The 19,571-nt window shown below is 46.8% G+C and overlaps 1 protein-coding gene across 1 annotated transcript in view; it reads left to right on the top strand.

Annotated features, from left to right (window-relative positions):
• The window catches only part of ANKEF1 (ankyrin repeat and EF-hand domain containing 1), a 301,953-nt gene that overhangs the window by 62,465 nt on the left and 219,917 nt on the right, over positions 1-19,571 (top strand). Inside the window, exon 4 of the mRNA XM_078647084.1 lies at positions 11,026-11,175. Coding sequence (XP_078503210.1) covers positions 11,026-11,175 — 150 coding nt within the window. The remainder of the gene's footprint in view (positions 1-11,025; positions 11,176-19,571) is intronic.

Consider the following 19,571-nt stretch of genomic DNA (forward strand, 5'->3'; position numbering starts at 1 on the left):
TAGTTTTGTTAGAGAGTTTTTCCACCGCACCTACGCTTTCTGTTATTTTATGGACATTTGTGAGTAAAAGATTCAAATCTATCCAGACAGTGTCTATCTTGTGCTCCAGGGCCTCCAAAGTGCCTGAGAATGCTGATAGCACATCTCTTAATGTAAGTTCAGAAGCAGACTCTCAGTCCTGTATCTTTGGTGCATCACTTTGAAAGACTTCTGCTTTGGGAGCACACAGAAAGGCATTTCTCTAGTTTGTTTTCTGCTTTCAAGCTTTTCGTTATTATGATGTACTTTTTTTCAGCTTGAGCCATTGATCAGGCTTTCCCAGCATTGCCGGTTGTATCACGTGACTGCCAGTGGTCTCACCTTAATTCCAGACAGACCTGCTTACCCTTAAAGGGGATATGGTGGGGAATGATAGGAGGTTGACAGGAGTTCTCACTCTTCATCAACAGCAAGATCTGCTCTTGTGGCATGTCAGTATTCTCATCCCTATGTCAGGTTTATCCAGTTGATCCTCTCTGTTCTTATTCCCCCTGCAAGTCAAACCCTCCAAAGCTTAAATGCTGGCCCTCAGATGACAAGTCACAGAGGAATCAATGTCGCTATTATCTTTCTGGCCTGTACTCTGCAATCAGACCTTCCTCAAATCTATTTTAATATTGTTCCATCCAACAGAGTACTGCACTTCCTCTTTTAGTCATGATTATTGTCTTGCCTGGTTATTATTTTCGCCTCCTCCGTAGAGATACTTATTATGTGTCTTTACAGTATTGATTTTTCTATGGATATCTACTTCATTTAGAGCCTCTGTCTGTCCAGAACCTGTTTCTGCTCCACCCTGGAGTCCTTCTTATTTCTTTCTAAAGCCAAGACCATGTGGTGTCCTCAGCCAACCAGGTCTCACCCTACTCAGGGATTATTTACAGCCAAATCACACTTTATGGGCCACGTGGCACTCACTAGCTACCCTGCGTCGCTCCAGGTTTGTTTGCAGTTGAACATTGAAGCTGTGCCATTCCAGCACCCAGGGGCTTCTCCGGCAAGATGATGAATCTGTTTCAGCCCCACGCCCTACCTTGCTCCCTCTCTGCCACAAAGAACTGTTTCTAGCCTCTTCTAGATTTAATTACTGCGTACATCTGGCTTCTAACTTCTCTCAGCATATCAGCTCAGTAGGCAGGCAGGTGTTGATCACGTATCCACCTTGCATTAAACAGCACCAGATTCCAGGTTTGTTTCCTAATATCTGGTTAGTGTTTGTCCTCCTGAAACAAGAGGAACAAAGATTTGCGCACATCACAACCGCGCGCTTTCTTAGTCGTTGGTCACCTTGCTTGTGGGCACACCATGCCCTCACCCCACAACTCCAAAATGTAATTGAGATTGCAGCTTGCCTCAGGACTCTTATTCTTGCCATTTGTTTCTTCCATTTAGTATTTCTCAGACATCGGTCCTGAAGCAGCACAATCCAACTTTATGATGAATGCAGATATTGTCTCGAAGCTGAAAACAAAAACAAAACCAGGGGCATTTTTAATGTGAGAAGCTCTCCCTGACTGTCCAAAATGAATCATGGGAAGGATGAACTAAAGCAAGCTATTGCTCATCTGTGAAAAAAACGAATATTTTCCTTACTACATCTCATCCCTTGCATTGCTCTGACTACATAAATTGCATCTTTAGCTGTTCTTCTGTTAAATCATTTCAAAAGCCTTGAGTCCTCTTTAAGGAAAAGCTCTCCACTAGCAACTAATTAAATTACCTACCCAAGTCTTCCAGTCACCACATCACTTTGCTGTCTTCCTCGTTTACAAACATTGAACTTCCCCCATTATGACTTTCAAAAAAGTATTTCTCAGGCCACACTGAACATTTGGCTATCCACCTCTGCCTGCCTAGACTTCAAGGCTCTCTTCCTCACCTACAAAGCTGTGTAAAAACATGGTTATAGCTAGCTTCAGTCTGCATCAGGAAATCCTCCCCATGGAAGAGATCTTGATGCAGACTCTTGTGAGAACTGCCTGAGTCATGATTCCTCAATCATTCACAGGACACATCCCTGTTCCCTCAGTTATGAAACTCACATGTTCTGTGGCTCTGGAAAAGACAATTACGCCTTCTTTCACCTGCTACGGCATGCTTATTTTGCGTCACTTTTTAATCTCCTGCTACTTTGTACCTTCCTTTTCCCTAACCTTCCTCTCCTTGTTCCTTCCCCATTTCCTTCCAACTAGCAGATCTTTAATTTGCACAGGCACCCCATGGTTTGCTGTTCACCATCGAAAGAGCGCTACTTTTTGCATGAGCTGTGTACGAGCATCCACCAACCTTTGTGCCATGCCCATGTGCTTATAACTCAGCTATGTTTATACCAAATTTTCTGAAGATTAGATATGAATAACACAAATTATTGTGAATTCCGTAGGTCTGTTGAAAACATAGTTTGCAGTCTATAACCACGGGTCAAAATGTACATATTATCTGTCCAGTGTAGGTCAATGGGTTTATTTTCATTTTATTTTTTACAATTTTATATAGCTCAGACATGGCCTGAAGGCATCAGAGCACTTTACAATAGTGTTGTGTCGTCGAGCCCCCAATTATGACAGGAGACCACGATCAATATCAGGTACCTTTATTTACTTCTTTACAGCAGCCTTGGTTGGCGTCCTGCCCCTTGCCCTGTCCATCCTTGAGTGTTCAGCAACGTCCCCCTTGACCGGAAGTGGTGTCTGGTGTCGGCCCCATCCCACACTCCTACCTCGGGGTCCTAGTGCCCACTGCCCAGGACACGACATCTCCCCCCTTGTTGCAAAGTAAACAGTTTTGTGACACTGCCTATTGTCACTGACAGAGAAATAAAGAGAGAGAGAGAGAGAGAGAGAGAGAGGGATTCTCTAGGTGAACCTCTTCACATTACATCTCTTCAATCAGTCTCTTTGGTTTCTTGCATTCCCTTCTCTGCCGTGTCTCTCCGTTGTCCATTTATGCACCTTCGTCCTGTCTGGTTTCCTCCAGCACTGGTGTCTGCTTTTCTTCTTCTTTGACCTTTAATTCCTTGAAATGCGAGCCATTTCTTGTGATGAGATAACGCCCTGCTGATGCTGTTATCATGCGCCCTTTTACTTCAGTCACCGTCAGTGAATCCTTCGAGAACGGGCTGTCTGACTTCCTCAGCTGTCTCTGCCGAACTACAACCGTGTCTCCTTCTTTTAGTTGCGCCGGAATGGCATGCCTCCTTGTATCGGCGTATGTTTTCATTTTCGTTTTTGCTTCTTCGTCCTTGGCGGCGATGCTGCCTCGCTCTTTCTTTGCTGTCTCTTCCATCTGCGGTATCCTCATCCTGCTCAAACGGCCTAGTACTAGCTCAGCGGGGCACCGCCCTGTGGAGCTGTGAGGAGTGTTTCTGTAGTCCCTTAGTATCTGGCACAGGGCTTGCCCTATCGATATCTGTGTTAGCTTTGCTCGTTGGACAGCCTTCTTTATCGTTCCCATGAACCTTTCTGCCATGCCGTTTGCCTGTGGCCACAGCTGTGCTATTTTCCGGTGGCGGATCCCTAAGTAGTTCATGAATTTTCTGAACTCCTCTCCTGAGAAAGGCGGACCATTGTCAGTCTTTAGAGTTTGTGGGGAGCCCCAGGCTGCGAAAACATCATCCATGACTGGCAGCGTCGTGTTTGCTGATGTTGATGCCACTTGCCGCACGATGGGAAATCTGGAGAATTCGTCTATTATCACTAGCAGGTAGCTTCCTGTCTCCAGGGGCCCATAGAAATCCGCTGCCAATTCAGTCCACACTGCCTTCGGGAGCTCTGACATCTGTAGCGGTTCCGGCTTGGTCGGCTGTCCTGTCACTTGACAGACTTGGTAGTGTGCAACTGTGGCTTCTACCATGTTGTGTAACCCCGGGAACCACACCTTTTACCGTAATATTTTCTTTGTTGCTACCATGCCTCTGTGTGTTTCTTGTGCCAGTTCCACCGTCTGTCTCCTCAGTGCTCTGGGCATTACTATTCTTGTTCCTCTCATCATTATTCCATTTTTGGTCTCTGAGAGCTCTTCATTGATCTTTTTGAATGCCAACATTTCTTCTTTGATCACTCCTTTTTCCAGGATGCTGTTATTGTTGACATGCCTCCACCTGTGTTGTCTCGTCACCGTCTTGATCGCTTGCATTGTTGGATCCCGTTTCGTTTCTTGTTCCAATTCTTCCATCTTTATCGATGCTGGAGTGTTGTGTTTTAGTACACAGTCCAGGTATTCTTCCGCCATTGAGGTTTCCTCAATTGCGTGCGGCAGAGGGTGTATTGACATGTAGTCCGCCGGGTTGTGCACGTTTCCTGGTTTGTGTATGATCTTGAAATTGTAGTCCATGAGTCTGATTCCCCACCTCTCTATTCGTGGCGGTATTTTTGCATTGGGGTTGCCATAGATCGTTACCAGTGCCTGGTGATCTGTTATTATTGTGAATGGTTTCCCATATATGAACATGTGGTAGTGATCACATGCCCATACTACTGCCAGACTCTCTTTCTCCGGCTGAGAGTATGCTCTCTCGATGCCGGACAGGCTCTTGCTTCCGTATGCTACTACGCACCTTGGTGACTCTTTGCCTGGTCTGTGTTGTGCTAGTATCGCTCCCAATCCCACTGGGCTGGCGTCCACTGTCAATTCTGTGCAAAGCAGCAGATCAAAGTACGCACGGTGGTCTACTCTGCTGTCACTGCTTGACTGATCGCTTGAAATGCTTTGCTGCATTCTTCTGTCCGTTTGAAGGTCTGGCCTTGTTTGATTAGTTCCGTCAGTGGCGTGCTCACTGTGGCAAAGTCCTTTATGTATCTTGCGCAGTAGCTAGCAAGGCCGAGGAATGACCTCACTTCTGCAACATCGCTTGGATGTTTTGCTTTTTCTAGCGTGTCCACTTTGCTGCGATCTGGTCGCATCCCTTTTTTGGAGAAAATATGTCCAAAGAACACCAATTTGTCTCGCCCCAATTCACACTTGTCCTCGTTTAGCGTCAGCCCTGCTTATTCTAGCTGGGAGCATACGTCTCGCAGTGCTTTGTCATGTTCATCATCTGACTTGCCGAACACCAGAATCTCGTCGCTTTAGTTCAGACTGTTTTTACCGGCCTTATTATTTGCTGTATTGTTTCTTGGAATATTTCAGCAGCCGATGATATTCCAAAACTCAAACGCTTATATCGGAAAAGACCCAAGTGTGTGGAAAATGTTGTGATGTATCTGGACAGAGGGTCAAGTTCTAGCTGATGATATCCTTTGCACAGGTCTAGTTTGGAGAAACGTCGTGTGCCTGTCAGGCAGCTGATCATGTCATCGAGGTGAGGTACGGGGTGCCTTTCACGTTCAATTGCTGTGTTCGGTATTCTCATGTCAACACAGATGCAAATTTTGGATGTGTTCTTTTTTGGCACTGCCACTATTGGCAACACCCATGGTGTCGGTCCCTCGGCTGGCTCTATGATGTCCTGACTTAACAACGCTTCAATTTCTTCCTCCACTTGGGGTTGTAGGTGTATTGGTACTCGCCGGTGATGTTGAGCTACTGGTTTTACTGCTTTGTTGATGTGCAGTGTTATTTGTCGTCCTTTTAGCTTCCCTAGTCCCTGGAGGAGTCTGGGATATTCTCGCGGGATGCTTTTCTTCTCCGACATGTGGTATGCCATTTCGAGGAGGCCCATTACCTGCGCTATGACATTGCTCAATAGGCACGGTGCCGGAATGTCACCCTTCAGTACATGTATCTCTTCTTTTATTGTTTGTCCTTTGTATGTCAAATTCTCTGTGAATTATCCCATGTTCATCACTAGTTTTCTTGATCCCACGTGAATACGTCAACTTTTGATGGCATCAATACTGGTTTTACTTCCATCTTCTCATGTTCCGATACACACATGATGTTACATGTTGCCCCGCTGTCTAGCACGGACCGCGTTTTGTGTGGTCCCACGTCTATGGTCACGGTCTCTGTTTTCTTTACTTCATTTTGTTTACCAGGTGGATGCTTTCTCCACTCGTGTCTTCTTCTGCGGGCATGGCAACAGCGTCGGACATGAGGTACAGGTGTTCTACCTTTTCTTCTACCTCGTCTTCTCCTGACTCGGCCGATGAGCTTCTGTGTGTTGTTTCCACATGTCTGACATGCCTGCTCGTTGTCATCCTTGGTCTTCCCGGTCTTCCTCTTTCACTTCTGAACTGCAGTCCCAGGCACGCGCTGGCAAAGTGGTTGCTCCTATTGCATTTCCTGAAGGTCTGGCCCAATGCCGGGCATGCGCCTTTGTGTGGGAATTCAAGTCCGCATCTGTAGCAGGTCGATTCGGGTTGCTTCTTTGTCACCTGTTCATTGTGTCCTTTCTTCCAATTGTTTGTGCGTTTGTTCTCCGCCATACGGTGTGCCTGCTCTATTCGCCGTTCCTTTCCCCGCTCCATTTGCTTCGCTTGCACCGTTGCTCTTGCCTCGGCCCTTGCCAATGACAACATTTTCTCCAATGAGGTTGGGTCCTTCAGGATTCTCGCACGAAAGTCCGTGTCACGACATCCTTCAATGATGCGCAGGCGAATCACTTGTTCGTTGTCGAACTTGTCGAATTCGCAGTGGGTCACTAGTTTGCGCAATCGGGTCACAAAATCATCCAGTGATTCATCCGTGTATTGAAATGCTATTGTGAACGTATATCTCTCAAAGTCAACATTTCTCTGTGGATCGAATTTGCTTGATAGGCATTTTATCAGCCCTTTGTACGTCGACGTCTCGTCTTCTGGTAGTGTTACTAGTAGGTCGTCTACTTCATCACCGACCAGATTTAGAAACAGATCCAATTGTTTTGCCTCTGTGACATCCGTGGTGCACATGTACCGCTCGAATTTTTTAATCCATCGCTCCCAACTGATCCCTACTTGTGGTTCTGATAGATTGAATGGGAGAGGTCTTCGGTATTGGGCGCTCTGCTTTTCGCTCTTTGGTTCAGACATCTTTTACTTGCAGCTCTTCTTTGATTCTTCTTCAGATATTTCTTGCTAGTTTCCCTTCTTCTCTCAATTGATTGCTTTCTTTCACATTAACTTGTTTTCTCTTTCTTTCTGCACATTTGCTTCCTTCTGCTTTTCTTTGCAGTTGCTTGTGCTTATTTATTTATTTATTCTCTTATTGGCACTTGTGCTTTTATGCTTTCCTTTCCTTCTTTTGCTTGCTTGCTTCTATTTTTGTACTTTATTTGTTATTTTCTCTTTTGTTTCTGCTCTTTTGCTCTTCCCTGCTTTTATTTGCATTTCCTTATGCTTGTTTTCCTTTGTTCTGTGCTCTTATCGGCACATTCATTGCTTTTTCGATCCCGCCTGTCCTTAAAATGGCCGCCGGTCTTTCCAGCTCCCCTATTGGTTCGTTTTGCCTTACTTTGAGATGGCCGCCGAAATCTCGAGGGATTTCAGGGCTAATCCGAGCGTTACCTGATCTTAAAATGGCCGCCCGATCTCCTCCAGCGTTGATTGGCCAATCCGCCTAACTTCAAAATGGCCGCCCTCGCGAGAGTTCTCGCGCTATTTCCAGCTTCTCGCGCTCACTAGGCTATTTCAGTATTTTCATACCGGCGTTGCTGCAAATGCTTCCTGCTTCGCTTCTGTTGCGGTCGGGGTGGGCTCCCGCGCCATGGCTTCTCCTCCTCACGCGAACCAGGGTGGGCTCCTGGTCTCGCTTTTTGGATGTTTCGGGCACCAGACACACGTGTGCTCTTTCCACCTCGTCACCAGTTGTCGTGTCGTCGAGCCCCCAATTATGACAGGAGACCACGATCAATATCAGGTACCTTTATTTACTTCTTTACAGCAGCCTTGGTTGGCGTCCTGCCCTTTGCCCTGTCCGTCCTTGAGTGTCCATCAACGTCCCCCTTGACCGGAAGTGGTGTCTGGTGTCGGCCCCCTCCCACACTCCTACCTCGGGGTCCTAGTGCCCACTGTCCAGGGCACGCCAAACAGTAGCATGATACAAGGGTACAGCAAGTTACAGTTACAATAATTACATTCAGACATATTGCATCGGTAGCTGCAACCAGGACAAAAGCAGCCGTTGGACAAGGACGTACATGGTTCAAGCATTGAGTAAGATGGTGGGGACACACAATGAAGGTAGTTCATCTCATGGATAGAGAACGTAGGTATGGTCAAGGGCGATTAACCCAGGTGTCTGTCAAATAGGAGGAGCTTGAGGTCCTTTTTGAAGGTGGCTATGCAGGTTGCTAGGTGCAGGGAGGGAGGTAAGGATTTCCAGCTTCTTGTGGCACTACCAGAAAATGACTAGCCCATATAGCATTCATGTAGTATTCTCATGTTATGCTGTAATGTTCCCTTTCACCTTGTTCCTAGCTGCTCAGCCAGTGTGAGTGTTCCGTGTAGAATGTTGGCGTGATTGACATGAGTAGAATGCTTGGGTGCCTGTTGTGAGTTGGAAGATAGGCTGAGCAGCTAGCAGGCTGCTCCTGGTAGGGCTTGCTGTATTTACTTCCTACGGACTTAATAAACTACATCTCGGCTACGTCTACTATGTCATCTGAACATGTTTGACCAGCCCACTACACGTTCTCGACTGAAGGTGGCGGTTCCAGGAACAGGGATTGGGCAATTCTGGAACCTATATTTGTTCCAAAAATTTTCAGTTTATCACTTGGATCCATTCCAGACTTTCCAGACATCAACATAGAAAAATGTACATAAAATTGATCTAATTAAAAGTCATTTACTTTGCGTTTATCCTAAAGAATGTGATATGGATCTGGAACTTTGTGGCCCTACTTGACACTCCAGATCTATAGTGTATTATACAATTGCTATAGTGCTTTCCTACCCCTTACTAAGGCCACAAAGCGCTTTCCATGCTGCTTGTGGTCCTATCCTCCCGCTCTGTTTGCTTGCTGCCGTGCGAGTAAGATGTGCATAAATGCTGCTGCACCAAGTCTGGAGCACACTCTTCAGCCACCAGCACCACAGTGAAACTCAACATCAATGAATGTCACTCTAACCAACACTCTTCTCCCACTATGCAGTACAGACAGGGCCTGCCTTTTCAAAGATAGAGCCCTGGACATGGGCGGAGAGAAATTTTGTGCACTTGCAGATGGTAGTAAATTAAATGAGCTAGCTTTTTATTTCACTGGTAAGGCTCTGGCTGAGCATTAACTGGCCCCTGCACACAAACCTCCCCAGACTCACCTAAATCACCGTAGCTTAGCTGCCTCACGCAGATGATGGTTTTGTTGATGTGTGCCAGCCGGTGGCGGCTGGCATGGCTCGCGGTTGGCGAGGTGTGCGCGGGGGTCGCACGGGAGTTTCAAATATTAAAGCAAATTAAAAAAAATATTATTTTCTTGCCACCGGATCCCGCGTCTCTGCTCCTACTCTCCTTGTGGAACTCGAGGAAGAGGAAGCACAGCAGCCCCCACTGACCAATCACAATGCTTCAATGCAGCATTGTGATTGGTAAGCACCCAGGCTCCCCTGACCAATCACAACGCTGCAATGCAGTATTGTGATTGGTTTTGAGCGTCCTTGTTTGACGATCAACCAGGGAATGGGGGCCTGGGCATGTTCTCCACGCAGACTGTAACGCAGCCTGCAGGGATAACAGGGAAAGTGTGCATGACTGCTTCGGGAGTCCCGAGAGGGCGGACCAAACAATCCCTGCACACTTAGGAGTGGGCAAACCACTCCTCTCCTACCCTGCTCTGAGAGCAGAGCAGCCCCGCCTGCCTGCAAAGCAGCACAAAGCATAAAAGGATAATGATAATGAAAGACTAAAACCACATTAAACTGGCAAATCAGACAGAAACGAACAGGCAGGGACAAGGGCAAGGTGAGAAAAGCAAAAATGAAGCACATTTTTTGTAATTCTAAAGTCTGATGAAAACCAAGACTTTAATCAAATCAGAACACTTTACTTGGTGATGTACAAATGATATATATTCACTGAAACTCATTTCCAACACATTATTATTTGTGTGCAATATAGTTTCTGTCAGTAAAACTGTATGTTTGTGAAAATTTAGTGGCTATTTGAATGGATAATGTGCTGTCTGTAAATTAGAGTGCGCTACCACAGGATGCTTTCGTGGCATTAAAAAATCGTTCACTAAAGCTAAGTGGGCTGGAAAAGTTTGATGTTCTAAAAAGTGGGCCATGGTCCAAAAACGTTTGGAAAGCACTAGTTTATACATCATACATCAAAGTTACAATTTGCGATTGCCAAATAGGGATTATTAAGGAATCGCTATTTGGTATTTCAAATGCCAATACCTGTAGGCATCGCCAAAAAATGTGAGATTCCTTAACATTAGCTAATAGCGATTTGGAAATTACGAATCGCTATTAGCTAATGTGACTCCATTCATTCCAATGGGCCTGCAGGCCCATAGGAATGAATGGCATTGCATTAGCTAATTGTGATTATCAAATTGGTAATCTCAAATAGTGAATGCAAACCCAAGGGTACCCTGGGGCCTAGGGTCCCCCCTGAAGCACCCCACAAAAAAGGCAAGTGTGCACATGTGAAGCACATGCATTTGTACCCTCATGGCACTTTGAAAAAAGCATTTTAGTGCATTTTTGAAAGCATGCACATATTACCATCAACTTGAAGTTGATGGTAATAAGCGTTTCCTAAATGCACAGTTTCCTTTAGGAAAGGCTACATGCATCGGCATTAGGGCATCGCAAATTGCGATTCCCTAAACATTCGCAATTTAGGTAATCGCAAAAAATTGCGAATACCTAAATTGTGAATGAAAAAATCTGCATGCATTGGGAAAGACCTTTTTCCATTCGGAAACAGGCCAATTCTGCGAATTAGCCCGTTTGCGTACAGAAAAAGGCTTAATGCACGTGCCCCTATATGAGGTATTTCTGTATATGCATTGCATTTATCTGATTTTCAGTTGATATTTATACACTTTTAGCATTGAAGCAGTGAATGGTAATTCAAAAAGAGGAAACTGAGCAGGATTGTCATGTGTTTCTGTTTCAGGCGACGGGTCGCACTCCTCTCATGGAAGCTTCGAGAGAAGGAGCAGCCGAGGTCGTCCGATCTCTTCTTCAAAAAGGAGCCGATGTTAATGTTTTTGACAAGGAAAGATATAATTCTGTTCATTTTGCTGCCAAAGGAGGATTTTTTGAGGTAATCCCATCTGCTACATATTATTTAATATGACTTTCTACTTTTCCAGCTTGACACTTTAACGTAGTTATTGCTAAGAGTCTCTATAGGCAGTAATACATTATTTCTAGCCCACATTAGGCATATGGTTGGAAGTGCAGGAAGTTGGGAGCAGAGAACACAAGATGGGAGGGGGACAGGAGGGACAAGAGTCAGAGAATCAAGATTCAGGATGTCCGAGAGTGTACGAAATGGATGCATGGCGCTAGAGAATTATAGCATTTGATCGGATTTAGGATTTGGCAGAATGTAAAAAGAGGAGGGGAATGTGGTGTTTGGGGCCCTAAGACCACATGATAAGCAAATAACCACACAAACACATTGTAGTTGGATAGTGGAACTGGCCCAGGGCACGTGCAACCGGCCCCTTTTATTAACAGGGTCACTGGCCCGGTGACGCATGGGATGGGTGGGTGAATTGTGTGGGTAACAAGCAGGCGGAACACTAGAACGTATCCAGCCGGACACTACATTCCTCCCAAACTTTAATTAAAAGAAACAAACAAAAGTCCAACCTAGGAAGAAAACAAACAATAATACTTAGCACCAATGAGTCTCTTCGGGCCGTCTGCTGGGCAGTGCTGGAGTTCTGGACAACACGGTTGGGAAGCTTGAATCCACCTCAGCTGTATAGTTCAGACCGCCCTGGTCTCGTGGTCTTGGAGTCTATTTATAAAGTTCAAATATCAGTGCATCTGGAACGGTGGTGGAGTCCACTCTGGAGATCTCGCAGGCGCTCAGGTTCCGGTGGATGACAAACCTACAACTGTTGGGGATGATCTTGGTGTATGAGGCCTGTCCTTGGAGGAGACGTGCTTGATGGTCTTTCCAGCTCCTGACAGCCGAGCAACTTCAAACTTTCCTCTCTTGCCTGGACTCCTCTCTCACTGGAGTCTCCCGGGGGGGGCTTCCTGCCGGGCTGCCATGGGACTGTGTGGACTGTGCGGGCTTTGTGTAGGCCGCGCGAAGGCATCGCTGAGGAACACAGCCAAGTCGCTCATGTTGCCGCAGAGGGTGGTGTCTCAGTCTAGGTGTTCTCATCATCAGGACACAGGTTCTACGCCTTCCTCCAATGGTCTTTGGGTGGCCAGTCTTCATCTGTGCCCTCCATGCTTCCCGGTGCCTGTCATGGAGCTGCTGCCAACGCATCCCTCCTATTCGGATTCCCCTCTCACAAGAACTCCTTAGAGGCCCTTGCCCCTGGATTGCCACGTGACCGCGTGGGCTGTGCGGGCCTTTCATAGGCTGCGCTGAGGGGTCGCTGCAGAACTCCCAACAGGGTCATGGCCAAGCCTTGTGTAACCCCAAGGGTGGATATTCCAATGGTCAGGTATGCTCTACTTCGGCAGGCACCAGGTTGTCGGGGCACACAGAAAATTCCCGGGTGGCTAGCCTTGTTAAACTCAGGTTGTCTGGAGTGTTGGGATCCACTCTGGTTGTGCAATGCTCCTTTGATGTCCTTGGTGATGATGCACCTGGATGATGATGACGAACACAATAATTTTCCTTCAGTTGGGCAACAGGTGGCAATCTCTTGCCTTGGGTGACCTTGTGGAGTGAGGAGGACTAGAGGGACTTTGTGTCTACTTGCAGTTGTCTTCCAGCAGGTGCACTTGCTAGGGTTGGTGCTATTGATGCCAAGTAGCCGGTGACAGGTGAGAGGATGGTCGAACTGCGAAGCTTGGAGCATGGACGCAGATTGCACTTGCTAGCGGCTTACGGTTGGTCCTCCCGCGAAACAGTCTCCAGTGACGTCTCTGCACCCCAGTGGCTGGCTTGTGCTGATGAACACCTTCTCCAGTGCTGGCATGAGTCCTCTGTCCTGTCGCCCTTCTCCTTTCCTTCATGCGTGTCTGTGGTGGTTTGCCCTGTGGCACTCTCCTTCCTTTCTTTGCAGAGTGGCTTCATGCCGCACTCTTCTTCTTCTGACCAGGTTCATCACTCGGATGTGGTGGCCTGTACATGTCTCATGTTTGCGCCACATGGACATTTCGCTGGTCGTGTCCAGTGCTTGGGATGGTCTTTCCTTTTCTGCGGACCTGTCGCAGGTCTGTCCTGTCGGTAGGTCTTGCTTCTTCCTCTTGAGGATCTTTCACGGGCACCATCCCTCTTCTCTCGAGGGCGTCATGCTTGTGCCTTAAGCCAACGCCATTGTGGCGCCTGCTCATGCCTCCATGCAGGCATGCTTGGCCACTTTGTGTGATGTGCTCCTTCTTGCTGCGCGATGTGTCGTTGGAGTACATGTTGCGGTGGCAGCTTACCACATGGTGTGCGACTCTCCTCTTGCCTTCTTGAGCCATTGGCGACACAGTCTTGAGGCAGTGTGAGGGATGAAACTGCTGTCTTCTGCCCACTGCGGAGCTTCGCTGGCATGGTGGAGATGTAGAAGATCTCCTTTCTGTCTTCAGCAGTGCATCTGTGTGGAGATGTCTCTATCTTCTGGGTGCCTGCCCATGCCAGCATGTTCGCTGGTGCGGCCCTCTGCGCAACTCCGACCTTGTGTGCTCCGTTCTCTTCTTGGGTGCCCTCTTTTGGCAGTTGGTGGGCTTGCTCCTCTTTCTTGCGGTGGTGGCCGTTCAGCAGCAGGGGTGTGTAGATCAGTTTCTTCACTTGTGGCGGCATCAGACTGCGTTTGCACGCTATGTGCACGGTCTTCATGTACGTCAGTGTGGGGCTTGTCTATTTGACGCTGGTGCAGCTTTGGGATTCATGGAGCTCTTTGCTACTGCTGTTGGGATCTTCTGCCACTGGGGGGAGTGTGGTGCTCTTAGCACCAGTCCTGGCTGTGTCTCTCATGGCCTTTTGCATTTTTTTTCTGTTTGGCTTCTCAGGGTGAGGTGTGATACTGTGGCAACTAGGTGATGCTGTGGGTCCTTTTCCATGGAGGTCCTGGCAGTCCCTCGTACAGGCTATCCTACCAGGTTGTCTCCCCTTCACTCCTTGAGGGCCTAGGACAATGGGTGTCTCTGAGAAGGCGGGATTTTCATTCTAGAACCTGCTTACCACTTCCAAAATCCCGTCACAGGTCGACTGAACCTTTTTATCTGTCATAGAGTGAATTAGGCAACCTATTTACCAATAATCAATACTTTCAACAATTCCCATTAGCTTCCCCCAAAGAACCACTGACTAAGAACTAAGTTTGAAGATTTATTACAGAAATGAAAACAACTGAAGATACAAACACCTCAACACGAGGTTCATAAGATAAACAGGTACTAATACAAACATGATCCTACGGAAAAGTCTTAGGCGGCTTATGAATAATACGAGAATCAGTTCCAGAATCATCAGACTAACAAAGATTGCTGTAACTTGAGTTCTGGTATGCATTGAAAAGAAAAAGTCAAGTTAATCTATCCCTACACTATGCTAAGTGACATCCCTACTCAACAATAGCCAATCCTATCAAAAGGTGTCAGCCGTGGTGACTTCCAAAGAAGTTCACTCACTTTTCTCTTCAGTCTGGAGAAACCTCAGTCCTAACTAAGCTCTTTGCCCATCCAACCGCTCTCTCTGACTCCTCTGACTCCTCTGCCCATCTGCTCTACCTCCTCCCTTGGGGTGCTGTCCCTAATCCAAAACCCCACAATACGGGCGACACGCCTTCAGGTACGCCCCTCTCGAAGGTGTTGGTTTCCAGAATTTTCCATTATGGCACCCTTCCATCCGTGTTGGTCCAAACGTCCTTGGGTCCCAGACTCTCCGTCTCTTCAAGTTGTATCTTTAAATTCCTCGGCTACTCCTCCATGTCTGAGTCTAACATTCTAACACTCATACACAATGGGCCCTTCTACTCTACTGTCTACTTGGTCCGGCACCTGCAAGGAAATACATGAGAATCGGCTCACACATTCTTTAACGTTGATTAGTTTTAGCCAAGGGCCGCTTTTACTAAACATTTCTACCATTTAATGCTAAGCAAAACATTTCCAGTCAGGCCTACTCGATTTCCATGGACTGGACCTCTGCACGTTTATAGGCCCAACATCTTACATGAACAATCTTTTCGTTCTTTAGGCCTCCAACCTCAAAGTAAATGCATTTTCTACTTTAAGCAAGCTTATCATGAATATATATAAATGCAAATATGAATTTTAATAAAGCAGGCCTAAACACGCAATGATAATCCATTAAAACGACATCATTAGTGTTTCAAAACCCTTAATCATTTGTTCTGCAGGTAGTTCTAACATCAAATACTTCAGTTATCAACCCTACATCGCATTTGAACATGATTAGTAAACCCTTTACATATACGGGTGCTGACTACTTGTACATATGATGCACCCCTACAATTTTTCACTTCAGTTTAGCGCTCTCTGTTCCCCCCTTTGATGACCAGTGTCCTCACCACCATCACACCATCCCTTAAGGTAGGAACCGAGTTAAACAGAACCCGTGGCCACTTGCCCTCGCTTAAGCATCTCCAATGCTCTCAGGCTGCGATATTGACCATCCTGCAGCCTTTCCATTCTTTGCTCTTGCACTCTCATCGATCTTTGCAATCTAGTTGACCTATACCACTTGTACAGTCTCACCAAACCCCACAACCCAATCACGCATGCCACAGCTATGATGAGGGGTTTCAGTACAAACCCAAGGAAACTTCTTCCCAGATTTGCAAACCAGTTTCCCACGGTTCCAAATCCCTTGCCAACCTTCTCCCACACGTTCTCTTGTGTCAAATCTTTAATCTCATAATGAATGGCAGTAATGTTACTGATATATTTCTCCAGATCCTTAGAATTATCTGGAATATATGTGCAACATTCCTGGACCTTCAAACGTTTACAGACTCCTCCCTCTTTGGCTAGAAGGACGTCTAAAGCAAGACGGTTTTGTAAAACCATTGTCCTTATCGACAACATCTCACCCTCAACCAACACTAGTGACTTTGCTGTATTCATTGACAGTTCATCCACCACTGTTTCCAATCGCCGTATCTTCACGTCATTCAGAATGACTCCCACCATGGGTATCATTGCTCCAAACACATCTCCCACTATCGCACCCGCACTTTCACCTCGCTTTACCCTCGTCTGATGTCCTCCCTCTAGGAGAGCAAAATCCTCAGTATGGTACATTTTGGGAAAAATGATCGCTAGGTAACACGTCCCGTACCATTTTTCCGGCAATCTCACATACGCATTCCTTCCACAGACAAAGTACACCGTTGGAATCACCTGCACCACACTCTTCAAGAAATCTTTCGTGTAATACTCCAGTGTGAAAGTAGGTTCACATGTAGTATGACCCACATACACATTTTCATAATACGTCTGTGGTCTGTGAAGGCATAACTTCCCTTTCTGCATAACTCCCTTTAGACTTGTGCTGCTTCTCTTCCTCAGTCCAATCAACTTTACCTTGCCCTGAATCTCGCAACTGTTTTTGCTTCGTGTACCTGTCCTCAACCTGTTCTATGAACCTCTTCTCTGTTTTTGATAACAAGCACGTCAAATTGTGTCGGTGAGCATATGAGATGTCTAATTCTTGTGTCGGAATGAAAAAATATCCAAGTCTGTCCTCTGACTTATAATAGTCAAACTTATTCAAGTGTTTATAAGCAGGGACTTCCGGCAACACAGCATCATAATTCGAAAAGAAATACTCAAAATGGTTACGCCCATAAAGTATGCTAAGCAGTATACTACATGAAATTCCATATGTCAATGGAAGGTGATGGTATCTAATACCCTCATCTACTGAAGCCGGCAATTGCATACACACATAGCAGTCTTTCACATCCATTGCATCAATGTATTCAAACAACAACTTGGCATACGCATTCTGTCCAAAATTGCCCTTAGACAGATCTTCGTGTAACCTACGACTTTCTTCTGCTAGCAAAGCTTTTTCTACTCCTACTTTGACCTCTTTCTTGCTAGGAGTGATGGGTGTCGGTGTTCCCTCAACCTTCACTGCCTGCTCGTGTGGTACTAAATAGGAAACTGCAACTACTAATACTATAAGGAGTATCACTCCTCCTAAAAGGGTACCTATTATACACTTAGCTCTACGAGTCGGGTTTCCAGCCTCCATGGTCTCAGGACAGGGCAGTTCGTTCTCAACAACTATTCAAAGTCTCGTTTCTTGGTTATTTGAGTCTCTCGAACCACACCTCTGAAGGCAGAAATCCCCGTTCCGCTTTTCTTTTGCAGCCTTTTCTTTTGCAGGAACAATAGACAACCCTAGCCCTTCTCCGTCCTCTGTGGAAAGTCTCTAAATGTCTTCTTCCTCCACTCGGCGCTAGGTTGGTCTTGACAGCTATTTACAAAGTCTCTAATAATCTATGATGATATTTGCTCCAACTGCACAAAGCACATAATCTAACAGTTCCATGCGAAGGACTACTGCTTCATAAGATGGTATTTCTGGACCAAATGTAGGAAAAATCAGTCTATCCAGGATTAGATCACGTATCTTGCTCAGGTAAGGGGGATTGGGAATGGTAAGTGTCAGTACGCCTTCAATCTCAAGTCCAGGTACCAACAGTATCACTTCCAACTTAACATTTGGGATTGTACTGGTCACTGCCACCGACCTCACCCTCCCTGATCTCAGTACACCTGGCATTTGTCAAAGGGTAGATCCACTCGGGAGTGGCGTATCTTCGACAAGGTACTCTCACCCTCCTTGACCTCCTCGGACCTCTTTGTTCTGTCTCCTGTTCTCCCTCGTCCTGTTCAGACTCTTCAGACACAGGAGCAAGATCCCTTTCTGAGACCAATCGCACGTTCAGGCGCCTCCGCCTTTCAGGCCAATGAGCCTCTGCACTCTTCACTCTTCTGCTTCTCGTTTGCACACCCTGTTCATCGCCACTTTCAGCTTGTTCTGCGCTCAGATCACCTTCACAGCCACTTCCCCCTTCAGAGGCAGACTCAGTGTCGCTGTTGTCGTGATCTCCTTCAGCTCTATCGGAGGAGATACCAGCTTCTTCGGACTCCCCCACAGCTTGACTTGTCCCCTCCTGTGGATCTTCTTCTTCGTCAGTGTTGCCCTCCACGAGAGGAGCTGTTTCTTCCAAGGGTGCTGGCACTCGTCGGGTGTGAGAAGCGTGGACCCAGTTTGGCAACCCTCCACACTTCACAGCAGTGTTCGCCACCAGTATAACTTGGAAAGGTCCTCTCCAGCGCACATCCAGGCAGCTTTTTCTGACGTGCTTCCGCACCAGGACCCAGTCACCTGGGCACAGGTCGTGACAAAGGTCTCTGGAAGCCAGAATTTCAGCAGCCCGCACCTGAAGGGACACAGAACGAATGACATCAGAAAGTCCCTTGCAGTAATCAAGGATCAGATCATCTGTGATATTTAGCAAGGCGGTTGTAGGAATAGATGGCAGTCTCATAGCCCTCCCCATCAGTACTTCGTGAGGTGAGAGTCCTGTCCTTCTGTCTGCTGTACTACGCATGCTCATTAGTACCAACGGCAAAGCATCTGGCCATTTCAGGGACGTGGATGAGCACACCTTCGCCATTCGGGCCTTGAGGGTCCCATTTATTTGCTCCACTATGCCGGAAGCCTCTGGTCGGTAACTACAATGCAGCCTTTGGTCAATGTTCAGTGCAGAGCAGAGCATTTTCACAACTTCGCTATTAAAATGTGTTCCTCTGTCCGATTCCAAAGAGGTCGGAACCCCGAAACGTGGCACTAACACCCTCAGCAACAACTTTGCTACTGTAAGTGTATCACACCTACGAGTTGGGTATGCCTCAACCCACCTGGAAAACACACACACGATCACCAGGACATACCTAAGGCGATTACACCTCGGCATCTCAATGAAATCCAGTTGCATCCTGTAGAAAGGTCCGCCGGACCTCCCAATGTGACCCATAGTAACTGGCGTTCTTTTCCCAACATTCATTTGTTGACATGTAACACACCTTTGACACAATGCTTCCGCAGCCGTCCTGAATTTTGGATTGACCAAGTTTGTCTGAACACACGCATCATGGCATCTCTTCCCAGATGTACAGGACCATGTATCTGTCGTGCCATCGTACTCACCAGTTCATTCGGCAACACCGCTCTCCCATCAGCCGAAACCCATAGGTCCAACTCTCCTCGGACACAACCAGCCATTTCCCACACTCTCTTCTCATAGTCGGACACCTGCTCCTGCATGCTCTTCAATTCTTCCCAGGTATCTGCCACCTCGAGCATCATGCTTAACTCGGTTCCTTCCTGCACCCCCTCAATTGTTTGTTCAGTAAACGAGTATCCCTGCTCGGCACAATAACGTGCAACCTCATCAGCATAACGATTACCCATGGACACAAAGTCAGTGTTCTTGGTATGTGCAGTGTATTTCACGACGGCAATTTCGGCTGGACCTTGCAGAGCCTCCAGCA

Source organism: Lissotriton helveticus, chromosome 6, assembly GCF_964261635.1.
Source record: "Lissotriton helveticus chromosome 6, aLisHel1.1, whole genome shotgun sequence".
NCBI lineage: Eukaryota > Metazoa > Chordata > Amphibia > Caudata > Salamandridae > Lissotriton > Lissotriton helveticus.